This window comes from Scomber scombrus, chromosome 10, assembly GCF_963691925.1.
Source record: "Scomber scombrus chromosome 10, fScoSco1.1, whole genome shotgun sequence".
NCBI lineage: Eukaryota > Metazoa > Chordata > Actinopteri > Scombriformes > Scombridae > Scomber > Scomber scombrus.
The window spans coordinates 19,370,246-19,388,772 of NC_084979.1; the positions used below are offsets into that span (position 1 = coordinate 19,370,246).

The 18,527-nt window shown below is 39.8% G+C and overlaps 1 protein-coding gene across 2 annotated transcripts in view; it reads right to left on the minus strand.

Moving 5' to 3' along the window:
- Window positions 1-1,159: 1,159 nt before the first annotated feature.
- Window positions 1,160-18,527, minus strand: part of slc2a4rg (SLC2A4 regulator) — a 44,580-nt gene continuing 27,212 nt past the window's right edge. Inside the window, exons 4-9 of one of the 2 annotated variants that reach the window (XM_062426420.1) lie at window positions 16,663-16,901; window positions 14,286-14,386; window positions 12,399-12,672; window positions 10,597-10,737; window positions 7,196-7,323; window positions 1,160-6,934 (exon numbers count right to left, since the gene is read on the minus strand). In XM_062426420.1, the coding sequence (XP_062282404.1) occupies window positions 6,823-6,934; window positions 7,196-7,323; window positions 10,597-10,737; window positions 12,399-12,672; window positions 14,286-14,386; window positions 16,663-16,901 (995 nt within the window). In that variant the 3' untranslated portion in view covers window positions 1,160-6,822. The remainder of the gene's footprint in view (window positions 6,935-7,195; window positions 7,324-10,596; window positions 10,738-12,398; window positions 12,673-14,285; window positions 14,387-16,662; window positions 16,902-18,527) is intronic. The other variant, XM_062426421.1, reaches the window with a different exon arrangement.

Below are 18,527 nucleotides of genomic sequence, written 5' to 3' on the forward strand. Positions count from 1 at the left end.
TATGTGCCTCAATGACATTTCACCTGTGTGCTTGTGAGAGTGTTTGCGTCCAAGGGATGACTGAACATTTGTATCTACAGATAAGAGATTGCTGAGATGTGACTGATCAGATTAGAGGTGCAAAAAAAGAAAAAAAATGTTTTAGAGGCTGAAACTTCAAAGAGACTAATCATGATAGTCGTCTAGATTCTCCTTCCCACCGTGTGTTGATGACCTTTTGTGCCCTGATTCTGTGGTCTTAACTGCATGCCTGTGTTCATTTTGTCAAACCAAAGCTACGTCTTCGGCATCTGCACACAACTGTCTCATTCCACACGATGCAAAACTGGAACTGTTTGCTCTATTGCAGATGAATATGGGTATTCTTAGACGTGTACAAATTGCAATCCTCATTTAGCCTGTATAGCTTGATTCACACGTGCAAATCATGAAGCCATAGATATGGGTATATCTATATTATATCTATATTTCAAAATTGGCGCTTTTTACTTTAGATTTTGTTCTTCTATTAAGAGTGATGTGTGTATACCTTCATATATATGAATTTATATTACTATTATATATTATTTATTTTCTCTCAAGTTTCAGAGGGTCTTTAATTTGTAAAAGGTCGCACTTGAAGCTTGAGGTTTGTTTATTTTCATTGGGAATATTGTTCAATATGATACTGACTTTATATTGATGATTATCATAAACCTGTGTTTGTAACAAAATGTGTTAAATAATCAAAAAAACCTGTCCTGTTTTTACACCTGTTTTGTTTTGGGCAGATTAAGTGCTCTTGTGCAGATATTTTTTTCGGTTGATAGTACTGATCACAAAACATTTTTACAGTCAACCATGAGCCTCCTGTTTTGATGTTGGGGCTGGCCCACCGGCGGTCCAAGCCTCTTTCTAACTTCATGTTTAGTGGAAGACTTAGCTTGACTATTATTTGCAAAAGCCAATCAGTCTCAATAAATTTTGAAATTGCTGCTGTAAAGAAGTGACCAATGTGTGCTGTGCTTTTTGTTATCTCCTCATTTCTGATGTCATAACCAGCTGCTGGCCACATGGGGGCATAATATACAAGTACAAAAAGAGTGGACACAGAGGAATGAATCCAGTTTCATTCATCCACCTACATACTTACATAAATAATCTGACAGCAGACTTCTTCCATTCAGTTTTATTTTCTTTCCGTCACATTACATCACATAGATCACATTATCAGCATCATACATGGTCATCCATCTTTTCAAGCACTACTCATAGGCTTGACATTCACACAAATACTCCTTGAGTGCACCACTCCTCAGAAAGTGCTTCCTCCGTGTGCGTGGGACTGCTGATGAAAACCAGAGGCTGAGCCCACACACAGGAGAAATCTTGCCCTCCAGTGAAGACACCAAGACTGACGTCACATTTCCCTCAAAACGCTTTTAGCACTGTGTGTGTGTGTGTGTGTGTGTGTGTGTGTGTGTGTGTGTGTGTTATGCTGCAATGAGCATCTTTTCATTTAGAGGGAAACAGACTAAATCAGCCTTGGGGTTATCAGTTACTGAAAGGAGGGAAATCTAACACATAAAACCCTTCAGTGTTGTATCTCCTAACAAGAAAGAACAGGGGGGTGGGGGGTGTTGGGGGGTGTTGGGGGGGGGGGGGGGGGGGGGGGGTGGGGGGTGAGCGATGCTAGACATGCAAAACAACCTCAAACTCAACCAGACAATCAATCAATCAATCAATCAATGAGAAACCAAAAACAAACAAACAAAACAAAAAAGCTAAAGTCAGTTTTCATACCAGCCAGTGTCAGGCTCAGTAAAAATTCAACCAGAGAAAAGAAATGGTCGTCGAAATTAGACAGACAGGGTAAAAAGCCTGGACGAACAATAAGAGCACAGTAGAAGAAGCAGAGAAGTGAGTGGAGCTGCCATTGCAATGCTTTACATTTGATTTGGAAGGAGATCCATTGGCTTTGCTGCTGCTGCTGGTTTACACACAAATGAAAACTGACATTTAAAAAAAAAAAAGAAGCAGCACATACATTTTGACATATTTGGAAAAAAAAACAAAGGCTTTTTGATGCACATTTCAAGGGTTTAGTTAGCTTAATATACTGGGTAAAGGCTTGGGTGGGACCACAGTAAAGCTGGATAGCACAAAGAACAGCGGGTGGAAAAGAAGAGGTGATCAGAGAAGAATCACTGTAGTGAAAAGGAAATGGGAAAGAAATGTCGATTAGGAAACAACTGGAAGCCACTAAAAGCGTGCTGTCTGTTGGAATGTGCAGGGCAGGATAAAGATTCCCACAATGTTAGGATTTTTTCATCGTGAATAAAAAGGTTGAAAGTTATCCTGCCTAACAACAACTTAACATCACAACCACAAACAACATCCAGGACAACAATAACCACACGTCATCAGAGAAATGATTATTTGGCAGGGAGAAAAGACAGATCAACGAGTAGCCCAGATGTCACCAAAAGCTTAAGTTAATTCTTGTTCCCTGATAAAGCATCTCATTGCACAAAGTAAGATAGTAAAGCAATACTGCATGGTTGTGTTATTTGATATGACTTAGCAGTGTGGCGACAGCTGTCTGTGGGTGTTAAAAGATTTGGATACCAAAAAAATCAGGACGTGTTATAGGTTCACTACAGGCAGTACGAACTAGCCAGCAAATATAACAACAAAAAAAAGACATTTCTTTTTGAAGGTTTTACATTCAACAGGTTTTGTTTTTCTCCCCTTTGCCACTAAGCTACAATATACATTGAATCTTAACGTGTTATGTTCACTATAGCTTCTCGATCGACTTTTTTTTTTTTTTAAAGAAAGAAAAAAAATTCTGAGCAACTGTAATGTAAAAAAAAAGTTTCCTTTTCATATAAACAGGGAAACATCAACAAAAAAAACAACAATATATGAAAAAGCCTCACGGATTCTCTTTATGTTGCATATGTACAAGAAAGCCCTGAAACTGCGAATCCATCTATAATCGTCACTGCGCATCTCGTGTCCGCTTTCCATCAACCGTAACTCTCCCTCACCCTCCCTGCACACCCATGAACAACCAGGTTAAATCTCCATCTCTAATATTCTCAGTGTAAGCTGTAATTAATTTTTTGTTTTTTTACAAAAATGTCCAAGATCTGTGCACAAGAATAACTTTGTACCCAAAGTCCGTTCTGGCCATGATGAACCAAAGCTGCACCGTGGGCCATAATCGTCACTGACCAGTTTTGAGCACGTAAAAAAAAAGTGGAATAGTGGCCGGCAAGTACTGGAACCTATTAGCTTAACATTTGCTAATAGCCCCATTCACTGCCAGCAAATAGCATTGGCCTCTAACCCCGCTGGTGGAATCTAAAAGTGCTTACACTGAGGATGGAGAGACACCTGATGGGTTGCATTTGACATTCTAGCAAAGACCAAACCAGAGATAACAGTAATATAAAAGTGGTATCCAGCACTAATAACAGCATCTACACAGTTATTACCTCAGCTCAGTAAAATGGAAATAAGCAGGAACTTGTTTTTTTCTTGTTTTTTTGTTATTTAGATAAAGGAAGCACAAAGATTTTCTTTATGGTGTAAAATGTGTGTTGTGAAGAGCCACTGACTGAGACAGATGTTTTCCCATCACTGAGACAAGGTGGGTGCTGCTTTCGGCCCTTGGCACTCCTCCAAGGAGAGGCAAAGTGACTGACTACCTAAGTACCACACTGTGCTTCCCAGTACCACACTTCTAAAACTGCCAGCACCACTATGGTATGTTCAATAAATCTGACACAGAGAGCAAGACATGAACTGTCAAGATCATTTGCTAATAATGGGGGACCACAGAGGTGCACGACCTCTATCCCTGACACCCCATTTATTCCATCGGGCAGTGACGACACCCCTCCCGCCCCCTCTGACAAAAAAAGGAGAAAAAAAAGAAAGAAAAAAATCACTTCAAAATGTGTGTATATAAAACGTCCATGTATAAAAACATGTATTTGCGCAGTGCAGCGTAGTGCAATTTTATTAGGTCAGTATACCTTTCCTTTTTATGTTCTTTTCATTGGCACTTTGTGAAGTTTTCTGACCGGAAGAGGCCTCACAGGTCACTCTCACAAGAGAGAGAGGCAGACCTAGCTTATCTGGGATGCCACTGGAATAAACGCTTTTACAGGCAGGATAATGAACCCAAAAACATTTCCAGAACAATATGGTGGTCAGTAATGGGAACTAAATGAAATATTATTAATATTAAAGCGATCAATTAATAGGCTTCTGAGCTTTCATCAGGAAGCGATAACCTGTCACCTATAACATGGTATCAGCCAACAGCAGACTGCATAAGTGACCCTGGCGGCGGAGGAAAGTACATGTGTTTCTATGGCGACAGAGGTCCAAAGTCGCACTGTACCTCAGTCAAGGTGTCTGCTGAAAGAAACGCCGCTCAGAAATTAAGAGACAGGCCCTCTGTGTTTGTGTTTGCGTGTTTGTCATACGTTGCTATGGTGATCAGATCGGGTCAGGAGCGCTTAGAAAGTAGGACGTAGTAGAAATTACATTCAAAAAGCTGGTCACAAAAGAGACTCTCTTCTGTCATGACTTTACCTCTGAAGCAAGATCAGAAAAATAAAAACCACTAAAATGTTTTTTTTCTGTATATGTGGAGTTTTTCTTTAACAGAATTCAGGGTTTAAAGACAATTGGTGTTGTATGTTGAAAGGACTGTAAAACCTTTTGAGGCCAATTTGAGATTTTGGGCTATATAAATTAATTGACTTGATTCCATGGTTTATGAGAGGCAGGTTATCACTTTGAAAAGATCAGCTCGGAAAATTTGGGAAAAATCTAACATTCTTCTGGGGATCTCTGGATGTAAGAATTACCTAACAATTAGAAAAACATCAGATGTTTTTTTTCCTAACGACTGGCACCCACATTCTTAAATATGACTACTGGTGGTCTTCTACTTAAATCACCAATGAGAGATAATCTCAAGTTTTTTATCAGTGTCTTCTAGCTAATTACAAATAAACTCCCCCCTGCAAGGGTTTAATTTGAGGCCTGACGAGAATAACTAGATGACTTTTTTCACTGAATTTCTCGTTTGGGTTTCCTAAAGTATAAATATCTTTAAGATTACCACTGACTTTGCTCCCCCCCCCTGTTGTGTATCTTAGACACCTAATTTGAATACAAAACATGTAACACATTTGGGCTTTGTAATTAAAAATGTACCACCTACATTGTATCTTAAGATTGGGAAAGTTGGCCTGCTATCTATTATTACAGGCCTATTCTAAAAAGTAAAACTCCACTTTGGTAGAACTTTTGCTACACAACATAAATCAGTATACATTCAACCACCAACGCTGCTGCTCTGCACTGACTTAGTTTGATTTTCTCTTCCCATTTTCAAATGTTACACCAGAGTGACGATTCTAAAGGACTAAAGACATATCTACTAAAAACACAGGAAACGGTCTTGGTTCCTGTTAAGTCTAATATCCACAAATGACGCCTTGCTGGTTAATGCTAATTGTTTTTTGTTTTTTTAAAAAAAGATTAAAGATTGGGTAACCTCTCCATAACAAACTGTAATAAATGACGAAAATGCCTGACATATTATCAGGTAGTGATTGTTAGGTTACGATCTTTGTTACTCACCAATGTACAACATACATCAGTCAGAAAGTTAAAGTTTCCAAGGGCAGTTATCATTCATTGTGGTAAACAATCTCTTTTAAGAACATCAGCTGTCAAAGGAAAAAAAACTGAGCCTTTCTGCCTGAACTCCTCTTAATAACAATGACAACATCAAAGCAAGAAAGACATTATTAAATGCTGTAATCCTGCTGATTGCACGGTGCAACTGCTAGTTGCTTCAGCAACTCATCGCTGAAAATAAACTCTATATAAGAAATAGGTTTCCACTCTCAGAAATACGCTGTGGTTACAGTGACACTCAAAAACACAACTTATTTCATCAAGGTGCATATCTCTAGGGTATAAGTATAGAAAAGAGGGAAATATATATTCATATATTGTGTACATCTTGAGAAAATATTTTGGAAAGTCAATGGGAAACATTTTGTACCACTTTGTGTGACAGATTTGTGCAAAACTGGAAAAAGTATAGCTGGCTGTACTGAACATGTATTAGATATTAAGCAATATGTATTCAGACATACGGTTAATATCTGTTAAGGCTGCAGAAGACAGTGATGTTAGATTGGGATAGCACTTACACCTAAACTGTTGGTTCATACTGAACAGGCATTTTGCCTTTGGTAGGTTTGCTGTCCCTTAAACAGTGACATTGAAAAAGAGATATGCTACAGAGGTCTTATGAGCAAATCTGGTGTTAACCCTTGAACCTTAAAAAAAGAGTCATGATCCACCCCATAAACAGTAGCTTACATGATACTCCTATAATGAACAACAGAGTATACCAAAAAGCTTATCTGTAGTCTTTAAACATCGCCTTTAGTCGCGGCTGTGAAAAATCAAACAAGAAGGTTCACAATCCAAATTAAATGTTTCTTTTTTCCTTATTCATCAACTGAGTGAAAGTGTCTCAGTCTTTAAAAAAAGTCTCCAAACCTGCATAAAGTTCTTTTTTCTTGCTGATTTTTTTGTTTTTGTTTGTTTATACCTGCCGCTTTGATTTTCTCTTTGTGTTTGGAAATGGAAAAAGAGAGAAAGCGAACCCCCTGCTGGACTGGAGGAACAAGCACTGAGAGCCCCTTCATGAAGAAATCTCCTCAGTGAAATAGTCCACCTCGCTGTTCCACCGGAAAGAGCCAGAGCTCCTCTCACGGACAGAGGAAGGGGACAGGATTAATCGGTGAATCTCTGACAGGCCTTCTTCCAGCGACAGGCTGTGCACCACATGTCTCTCTTCTCCATGCCGTACACCTTTCGGCACTTCTTCGCCTCCCCACGAGGTTTCCTTGGTAACAGCAGATGTGACAGCATTAGGGCATGCATACAGAAATCAAGAGGCCCACACGGGCAAAAAGCACTTGTATGTAAATTCGACTGAAGGCATCTAAATGCGTGCATATGTGTGAAGTGGTACGGCCCGACATTGATGATTTCATAACTGCAGTACTTTTAAAAAATTTGATCTGATATCTGATGTAAAATGATCAAAGACATGAACAGCAATGCAGATTCTTGTTGGTTGGGACTTCAAATGGCTGCTACATACCTGCTTCCTGGTGTTGATTTAGGTGCTGGTGTTATTAAAGCATGGTTCTTGTTAACAGTGGTGTGTGTGCTGGCTGCCGGTTGCCGCTTTTCTCCAATGCTAATTGTCCGGACGTGAGTCACAGGCCCCTGCAGAGGTGAAAAGACATCATAAGTGTGTTGTTCAATATACTTCTGAGACAGTGTAGGCTTGTTGTGTCTGGTCCATTTGAAAAGTACACTCTGCCATCCACCTGTATATCTTCCCTCACCATATCTACAAAACTGCTCTTTGGCCCTCCTCTGCTCCTCTTGCCTGGCAGCTCCATTTTCATCATCCTTCTCCCGCACATCTGAACCATCTCAATCTCACTTCTCTCACTGTTTCTCCAAACCATCTAACCTGAGCTGCCCCTCTAAAATCCTCATTCCTAATATTGTCCATCCTCACCATTGCCTCTTGCTGGACCTTCTGTCGCAGATCACTCTTCTCCACCCACTCCACCTTGCCTGCCCTCTATACTTCACCCCTCGTCCACACTCACCGTTACTTTGTACAGTTGATCCCAAGTATTTAAACTCATCCACCTTCGCCACCTCTAATCCTTGCATCTTCACCATTCATGCACATGTATTCCATCTTGCTCCTACTGACTTTTATTCCTCTTCTCTCCATTGCATACTTCAGGTTCTCTCCAACCTGCTCCCTACTCCCACAACAGATCACAATGTCGTCACGGTCCACTGCTGCCAGATCTTGTCCGTCAATCTGTCCATCACCACTGCAAACAAGAAAGAGCTCAGAGCCGATCCTGGATGTAATCCCACCTCCACATTGAACCTATCCGTCACTGCAACCACACACCTCACTGCTGTCACACATATCCCTGCACCCCTCCCCCATACTTCTCTGCCACTCCCGAATTCCTCATACAATATCACACATCCTCTCTCGGTACCCTGTCCAATGCTTTCTGTAGATCCACAAAGACACAATGCAACTCCTTCTAACCTTCTCGATACTTCTCCATCAACATTTTCAAAGCAAACATTTCATCTGTACTGCTTCATCCAGGCATTAAACTCCCACTATTCTTTCCCATAACTTCATGCTGTGGCTTATCAACTTTATACCTCTGTAATCACTACAGCTCTGCACACCAACCTTACTCTACTCAACTCATGAGACTTTTCCTCAGCCTTTGCCACCTCTGTCTTCACTTTGTGCCGCATCTCCTTGTTCTCTTGTCTATTTATGTCTATGTTTATGTTTTGTCTCTCTGGATATCCCACTTTTTCTTCGCCAACCTCTTCCTCTTTATACTTTCTTGTAGGGCTGGGCGATTATGGCAAAAGTCAAAATCACGATTAATTGAACTTTTAACCTCAATTACGATTAATGAACGATTATCTCCACCCTATCTCCAAGGTGTGACGCTGTAGTTAATATCTAGTTTAGGCACAAAACCCACTTGATTAGAACTATGAAAAGATCATGGTTTGGGTTCAAATGATCACTGGAGACAAGTTTTCAAATTCCTTAAAGATGTGCAACCTTTACTGTCATGGCAACAGTGAACACCACGATTAATTGACATGAGCAAGATTAAGTCGATTAGAGTTTCTAAATGTCGGTTTCGATTATTTTTCGATTAATTGCCCAGCCCTACTTTCTTTGTACTTCCTCATTCCACCACCAAGTTTCCTTGTCTTCCTTCCTCTGGCCAGACGACACACCAGGTACCTTCCTAGCTGTCTCCCTCACCACTTCTATAGTAGTTAACCAGCAAGCTTTTCATTACCACTCCTCTCTGAACTCCTTCTTCAGCTTCCACCGTTTGATCATTGGCTCTGCCTTCATTCTCTTCCTCTTCCTCCAAAGTCAGTTGTACAGACCACAATCCGATGCTGCCTAGGTACGTTGTCCCCTGCAAACACCTTGCAATATCCCATCTGTTTCAGACTGCACATCCTATAAAAGACCTATGTGCACAGTATGGTTTAAAGTCTTCTGCAACACCACTGTCTGTAAAACAGACACTAGTTACTGAAGTAGAGCAAAGAATAAGACAAATATCATACACACCTTAGGCGTCATACTGGATTATAATCTAAATGTTTATGCCTATATAAGGTATGTAAAAAATGTTTATCATCTAAAAAGTATCACTGAAAAAAGCTGCTCACACTGACAAAGCCATTTGCTACAGATTTATATCTTGATGCCCTCCTTTCTGGTGTTTTGAAAAGGAACAAAAAAATCCACCACATTTTAAAATCAGTTCATATAAAATTCATTGGTATGTGTTTTATCTACAACCAGGAGAGTTCACATTACCTACATTTTTTGTGTCCCTGCAGTGGTTGCCTGTCAGTTTCATTATTGATTTTAAGATCCTTTTATTGGTTTGTAAATCTTTAAACAGTTCTGTGCCTGAGTACGTCTGATGGGCTTTTAAATATCCAATATGTTCACCCTACATCCCTAAGCTCCTCTGACTGTCTCCTGGCTATCCCATGAGTCCACAAGCTGAATCATGACAATGCTGCCTTCAGCCATTATAGCCCCAGTAAGCTTGGGTTGTATCACGGTATAACGGTACACAAGGGTATTTAGAAATCCCGAAGGTATGATTTCAAATACCATCAAAAATACAGACTCAAGTAAACCTGGAGGTTATTAGGAGCAGAGGAAAGTGGGCAATGGCAAAGTGGCACTGTCCATATTTTCGCTCCGGTGGTTGACATATTTTTGCAGGTCGGGCAGTGTGGATTGGCTTTCATAAGGGGTCGGGTGGGTGCAGGTAAAAAAAATCCTGATCCAAGCATTGCTACTCGACAATATCTTATCATACTTGCTAAAATGCCATGCAAATACTGTCATATCAGGTAAAATGTCAGAAAGGTATGAACGTTTGAAAAAATATATTGCCCAAGTCCCAGACTTTGAAACAGCGTGCTAAAAGCTCTGAAGATGTTACAGAGTTTAGACATTTGTGACTTTTAAAAAAAAAACACGTATTGTTATGTTTCTTTTCATATAAATTGTTTAAGTTCACAACCTTCATTTTTCATATATATTCTATATATATGTTATTGCATACATCTTTAAAAAAAACGGACAGCATGTACAGTAGAGTGATTGCAATATATTAGGTGCTGAACACAGATGCCCATTTGTTTTTAAGTATTCTTATCTTAAGTACATGTTAAGCACTTTAAATAGCACCTTTGAATGAATTGTGCTAAATAAAGAAGCGACATGTTGCCTCTGTATATAAAAAGACGATAGTATGAAGAAGCTAGAAGAGAGAAAAATCACAGCTAAAAAGCTCAAATGACTACAAATGACTACAAGTGGAAAGAGCAGGAGAGGAGAAGTCATGGTTAGGATAAAAGGGCGTGAGACAATGCCTCACTCACCGGGATGCCTTTGAAAATGACAGGAGGGGACTGCCACGACACACTGATGCCATTTCCCGTCCCAGTTCCAGGCCCGGTCCCATTACCACTGCCTAACCCAGCCAGCTCGGGACCCACTGGGATACTCACTGGAGCAGTGGCCTGGAACATGGACAACAACCCCACACAGCCACGGACAGAAACAAGGAGGGACAGGAAAAGTGCAGACGGAAACAGACAGGAAGAGAATACAGAAAAAAAGAGATTATATATCTAGTAGGGAAGGAATTTCCCCATTTCTAAACTTGAACTGTGCTGATCGTGCATCAAGATCACAACTGCCTACCACAAAAATGTAGTATTTTACATTAACAGGAAACTTGTGAAATTACAATTATAGTTTTAGATTACTGGCAGGCACTTGTAGAAAATGACACAGAAAGTTTTAATGAGAGCAGAGCGAAACTGGAGTTATTTAAAGCTTGGAAAGGTAGTGTCTGGAAAAGGCAAAAAAAAAAAAAAAATTAAATAAGCCTTCCAGCTCTTCCCCTCTCCTCTCTGTCCTAAGCCCCTCCCACCAGACAAGCACGGTTATATGCACGTGCTTTATACACGCACACAACACAACACTGTTTACTACTGCACTCCCTCACACACTGGAAAGGTAGTGTCTGGAAAAGGCAAAAAAAAAAAAAAATTAAATAAGCCTTCCTCCTGCAGCTCTTCCCCTCTCCTCTCTGTCCTAAGCCCCTCCCATCAGACAAGCACGGTTATATGCACATGCTTTATACACGCACACAACACAACACTGTTTACTACTGCACTCCCTCACACACTCAACTTCCTCTTAAGGCATAACAACCTTGAGTAAACAGTAAACGGGACCTATTCTATTTTTATGTGTGTTTTGTGTCACGGCAACTGAAAGTTCAATAATTCCCCCAACCACTGTGAACGACTGCATTCAATATACTTTAACCAAATGTGTTCTTCCAGCTGAAACCATTTCATTACCTCTAAAGGGATATAAGCTAGGAGTGTACATGAATAAGTAAAGTTAGATGAAGAGGAAGAAAAAAGACGAGAGAGGGAGGAGGCATGATTACGCAAAGTTGCTACTCAGCAGTTCAGATTAAGTGTTGTTGACTTGAAGGCCCAGTGTGTAGAATTTAGCGGCATCCAGCAGAATGGATTTATAAGTATGTTTTAATGCATGTACATCCCATGAAAATAAGAATTGTTGTGTTTTAGTTACTTTGTGATGAGCCCTGTATATCTACATAGTAGGGGTGTCACGATTCTCCAAATCCTCGATTCAGTTTTATTTCGATTTTAAGGTCACGATTCGAATCGATTAGATTAGATTAGATTCGACTCACCTATGCCTATGCCATTTTTTTTAGACTAGTCATGAGTGATATAATCTCCATCAGTTGTTTGCAATGTTCCACACTAATTTGAATGAGTAACCTCACTGCTAGATACCACTAAATCTTAAACACTAGTCCTTTAAAAAGTATTCTGACTTTATTTTGTATGTAAACTTTGGTTGAACTTTGAAAGAAAGTTTTTGTTCTTTCTCACCCTGATATAAACTCCCACACTGGTGTAGGAGTTAAGTAATTCACCCTCACCTCAGAGCTTTTTTTCTCTACACTGATCTCAAAACCTGCCTCCGCAGAAATCTGAAGCCTTATGACTTGGTAACGGAATGACTGCTTAATGTTTTCAGTGATTTCAATGTCTTCTGTGTTTTACAGCTTTAATCGATATTGCAGTGCACATGTGTGCTTGTCCAATGTCCGTCTTGTGGCATGAATTACCTGGTAGGCGTGATCAGTGCGGATGTGGCAGAGTGTGGAGGGAGCTGATTGGCTGAGCAGTGTCGGGACGTGGCTCTGCGAGCCGTTCATGCTGATGTGTTCGGAGTGAGGGACATCTGTGAGCGGTGGAGGGAAGACGGGCGGAGGACCAGCTGTGGTTGGGGAGGTGGGTGTGAGGTTGGACAAGCCCTCTGTGAGGCTGTCCATGTTGACCTCGATCTCTGAGTAGTAGAAGTCCTCCTCTCCATCGCTGTAGTCCGAGTCACTGTTACGCCTGCGGGGAAGCAACAGAAACTACTTAGGAACCCTTATTACATTCATGTTGGCTCCACTTTAATTTTTAGCTCGGGAAACCATATATTGCATTTTTGAAACTCCACTCACCTCTCTCATCTGCAGCCATTTTGAGGCTCACGTCCTTGTGCACTCTAAGAAATATTAATCTATAAACTGTAGCTTGTGCTAGAGTGAATGGGCCTGTACTTTACAATGACATTAATGCTGTTGACATTTCTTTGAAAATTAAGTAGAAAACATTTGTTTTCAAGAGGATATACAAACAAAGGGGAATAATGTTTATACCATTTGTCATATATAATTTCATTTTGGATAATCTAACCCTAGTCTTCAGTATAGTTTAAAAAAAAGATTTTTAGATTTGTTTTTTATTTATTTAGAGAATTATTTTGTCTTTGTCATAGACAACTTGGCCCACATGTGAATAATAATGCTTCTATTTTACCAAAAATACATCAAGATAAACTTAAATTACAACCATTACAATTATGAAAATACTGATATGAGATGTATTGTAAAGGTTATGAAAAATGCTGTCTTTGCCTGTGATGTGAAATAAAAAAAAAAAAAAAAGCACAGCTGTCATTTATACTGCATGTCCAAAAATAAGTTGCTCTTCAGAACAGCAGGGGGCAGTAAAAGCCAGTGTGCCGCGGAAGTCAATGACAAACAGGCTGGCGATGACATGACTAATGGTTGTGAGGACACCTGGCCCTTTTCCTCAAATACTGTATGAGCTTCATTTAATACTTGGTAATCCTTAGTAACAGTAGGAATCTCTCCTCTCATCTCAAGTGTATGTGCAGCAGTGGGAAACGCTATGAGTAAACTGGTGCTTTATTGTTGAAAACCTCACTATGTGACCCAATATTGATACAATATGATGCGTGATACTTTGCACATTTATATCATATTGCTGTTGATTAAAGTGTCATTCCTCAAGAGCAAGCAGTTGGACACCATCCAAGTTGTAATTAGTCAGATGTGTGCCATTTTTCTTATCACACTATTTAAATCACAAAGCTTAACATTACTTCCCCAGAACAGCAGAGAAAGGATTCCTAAAGTGGCAGTAAGTCTTCATTAAAGTGAAGAACTCAGCCTGCAGTGCTATAAGACATCGTCAGTGTCAATGTCAACTATTACAGAATTTATTCTTAATAAAAAGTATAAACATAATTAAAGTATAAAAAGTTTTCTCAATATCAGTCAAAAAAAAAAGACTATGAATACAAATAAAAACATATTTTAAACTAATGACAATGTCTTAATGAAGATTATCAATGTGACTAATAATAATGATCATTATACAGTGTGTGTGTGTGTGTGTGTGTGTGTTTGTTTATCTAAATTGTGTCTAAGTGCATGATACAAACAAATAGGCAGCAAGTGAGATTTTATGCATGAAGTAAACACTAAGGCACGAGAACCTAAAATATTCTGAAATATTGTATAAAATATTGGGTTTTTTTACATTTTACTACACATCTATAAGTGATGTGAAGAATGTGGCTAATATTTCACAGTAAATGGGTCTGCTGAATCTCAGGACACAATAACTGAACACTGTGTACTTGACTTGCAACTCACCCCAGGTGGACGGTGCGGATGTGTCGCTGGATACCTGAGGACGTGCTGAGGACCTTTTCACAGTTCTTCCACAAGCACTTGAACATCACCTTCATGGAGTTCTGAAAGAGAGATTCACCACAAAGCCACTGTGAGTCTTCAGACTGCTGTTTTAGAAAGCCTGTAAGTGTTACTATAAACATGAAATAGTGTCCCACAGAAAGTGTGTCACAAAATGTAAAGGATGTAACTGATGTCCCTTTTGACATCCGTGCACTTATGCTATTACATCTATCTTTGGTTTCTAACACAGATTGTTGCAGAGTACTTCATAGGAGTAAAGATTCCTCTGTGTGGATGTGTGGCAGCCTCAATAGAAAGGCCTTCGTGGGGGATTGAGCGCCACTCTACAAGGGGCCAAACACTACACCTCATTAGAGAGCTATTGGAGCAGTAAGCCTATAAAAATAGAAACCCAATATGTGACAAGTTCAGACACATACATAGTGAAAGAGAAAGAGACAGACATAAAAAGATAGGGACAGAGAGAGAACAATGAAACTGTACCCTTCTCTAGCAGTCTGATGAGCAGAATAGATGCCATTTTGACTTCTTCCTGCTGTCTGTGAATGCTGTAGGCTGATGTATAGATCTACCTTATGAAAATTAGTTTGGTATTAAGGTGCAGCCTTATTTAACACAATATTCACTTCCTCTCACATAAATACAAATGACTTCCCTACGTATATAGACACCCGTGAAAAACCACAATGACCTCTTCTTAACCTCTGATCATCACAGGTATTTATTTGTAAATGCTTATCATATCTGATCCTTCTCTAATCTAATTTGACAAAAAACCCAGAATAACCTTCCTTGTTTCATGAGCAAGCTGTGAGGAGATGGATAGATGGAGTGGGGTTTTTTTAAATTTTTTTTATTTCAATTAATTTTCCTTTTCACATATTTGGGGCTGGCAACTGCCCTGAGAGCAGGCAGAGACCTGCATTACTGATAATGAAAGACAGTGGGTGTGTACCCTCATTACCTTTCAACAGCCTCTGGAGAAAGAAGGGCAAGAAAAGAAGGGAGAGAGGGGGCAGGAGAGACAGACACAGGAAAACAGAGCGAGAGAAGTGAGAGTAGAACAGGTTTTTATAAATGGTTATGTTAACTCTCACCTTCACTACATATTCCATACTATTTCTCATTGACTGTCTCTCCCTTTCATTTTATTTAACGGCAACATGCCCTTAAACTGCTCCAGTGGTGCTAGTTATATGCACGTCTCCTGCCACGCTGTTTAAAACAACCCTCAAAATAAAACTTACACAGCAAAGCTACTCTTAAATCCCATAAACAATCAAAAATCACTTAATTCCTTAAGCGCTTTTCTAGTATCTTAACACTGTTACAGTAAGACTGGTGATTGCCATGTTTAATAATCCTCTTACTCACTGCCTGCACAAAATCAAACAGCCAACAATCCGAGGGGCAGCTGCTCACAGAAGGTTTAGACCTGTGGGGTTGGCGTCAGCTATATTACAACACAAAGCTAGCCAGCAGGTTAGCTCATGATAAATGCCTTCTTCCACCCAACTCGTGTGTTCCTCCCGTCATCCCATTTCATTTCCTGTCTGCTTATCTATGATATGGCATGGGTCTGGCAGCATCATCCTTGGTGTCTTTATGGTTTTATATATTCGGCATCTCAATAATCTTCACTGTTGCTCGACCCTAGGGGAGGTAGAATTGCAAACTCCCACATATTGTACAGTGTATGAGCTCTCCCCTGACACTGTATAGCTAGAGGAAATATTGAGATTCATTTTCTGCCCGTTGTTACCTTGAGCTTCAATTCTCTCTTCGTCTACACCATCTGACTGTCTTCATTTTTATGCATCCCTTGAACCTTTCTTACTTCCTGCTGTTCACCCCTCCCCCGTCTGCCTCCTCTTCTTCGTTCACACTAAACCTCCCCACCTCACTGCTAAAAGGGCTGAAAAGGAGATGGAAAGCTTCTTGACAGAGTAAACACTTTGATGTTCTGGACTATTTCAATGGCAAAAAATAAGGAGAGAAGTGAAAGAGAGAACATTATCCATTATCCACATGGGCCGTATGTCACAGGCTGTTAAACTGCATGGTGCTTACATTTTCTGAATGCTTCTAACGGGTTTTCCAAGTCTTTCCCTGCTACTACTTTATAGAAATAACAAAAGCACATCAGAGATGTTTCTCTACAGCTGTGGCCCTGAAGTATTACGCATTATGTGTCAGTTTAGGTTTAAAGTGGAGTGGACAAAATCTTAATTACATATACAGTTATAGGATGTGAACATCCTCCTTCTGCTTCTTGCAGCAGGACATGAACATCACATTTGACATCCGTCCATACCTTTCGTTTACGGGGTATGGGGTCCTCAAACATGAAGTGCGAGCTCTCTGTTACATCCTCATTGACATCATCACCCTGGGACGAGAGCAGGAAGTTCTTGTTGGCATCGTTGGAGAGAGGTGGGGACGGTGTGGAGGGCACTGATTGGTCACTGGCATCCCAGCTCCAGTTGCCGCTGGTCGAACTGCTGTAGCTCGCTGACAGAACCTCTTTCCAAGCCCTGTTGGCTGGCTCTGGAACTGAAGTTTAAAGAATACACACATTTAAAAAAATACTCCCATGATTAAGCATTAACATTGTTGGACTCATGATGGCAGTTTAAAAAAAAGGATCAACAATTGATGCAGCAGTCTTTTATTTAATTCCATGATTTCTTCTTCCTTGTCAAAACCTGACACCTACATTACTCAAAATGCAACTCGGCCATGGATAGTTCAGTCAGACATTCAGGTTTGTTACTACCCCAGACCTGTAAACTGAATTGATGTGTAAAATCTGTCAAGTTTAACTTCAGATTATCACCTGAGAGAAGGCAGCATGAAAGATTGAATGATTTAATATTTAAAGCATTGGGAGCCAAATGTAAACATAACTGTGCACTACTTTGAAAAGCTTGAAGTAAAAACAATACTGGCTACATGAAGCATAAACAATCCTGACCAGTCCTACCACTGAAATGGAAATGAAAATGTAAAATCATTCAAAAGCTCTAAACCATGACTGTTTGATGCATACATTCTAATATCTTTAATATTTTACATTAAGCAGATACTGAACCATCCTTTACATTTTTCATTTAGCTATGCTGAAGTCTGCCCATTAAGCCCAACATGGCTTAAATTGACTGGACAGAGTACTACACCATTTCTCTAAGTCACGACCCACAAACCCTTTCTATACACTTTGGCCTTTTGATCAATCCAATAAGGCTTAATTTATAAGACTATAATCCCGCTGACTTTCACTGTAGCAAAACATATTAAGAAACAAAACCTAAACCCCCAGATAAAGCCCAGCGTAATATTATGTATGTTGGGGATTAACTGATACTAACCAATAACTATTTTCTATATAAATATAAGCTTGTGAATATGTAGCATAAATCATTGTATGGATCTGGATTATGGCACGGTTTCGCTAAATTACTTAGGCTCTGTGTGAGCCATGTGTGACCCCCCATGAAAGAGAAAAGAATGACAGCATGGCCGGTCCTATTTCAACTTCTAAAAAATACAACATGAGGAAATTGAGAACTATCACAAAAACAAGTTTTAATCGTTAGGTGAGTGGGTTGAGGAATGAGCTATATAATGGAGCATTTACTGAAATTAAAAACCAGAGCCGCAACCAATTATTATTTTCATTATGATGAGTCTTTCTGCTCACTGCTTTTACACTGCTGAGCGCCTCGCCGTGAATGCCTCAAGTTCAAAAAACTTAAACTCAGAGTGGAAAAGTGTGTTTTTGAAAGTGTGTTTTTTTTCCCCATTGTCCAATCAAATGAATTGAGAGGCGGGCCTTCTGTGGTGGTGAAGACAACAGCTGTTACTGGATACCCGGAGCTATATGACTTTACTAGCCTTAGTTAGCCTGATTAATAACTATATAAAACATACAGATCTGTGAATTTACTTGACAGCAAAATAACAGTTGATTTGGAGGTTGCCTAGCAACAATAACAATAATGAATAAAGCATAAAGCAAGCTGCTCTTTGTTAAATGGGCTTCAATATAAAAGGCACTGTGATGCGCCTCCTGTTTTGCAACATGCAAAAAGCGCTCTGTCTGATTGGGGCCTTAGTCTGGGAAAACATCAAGAGATGCATGATACATTTTTCTTCCTGCTTTACCCGACTGAGAATGAG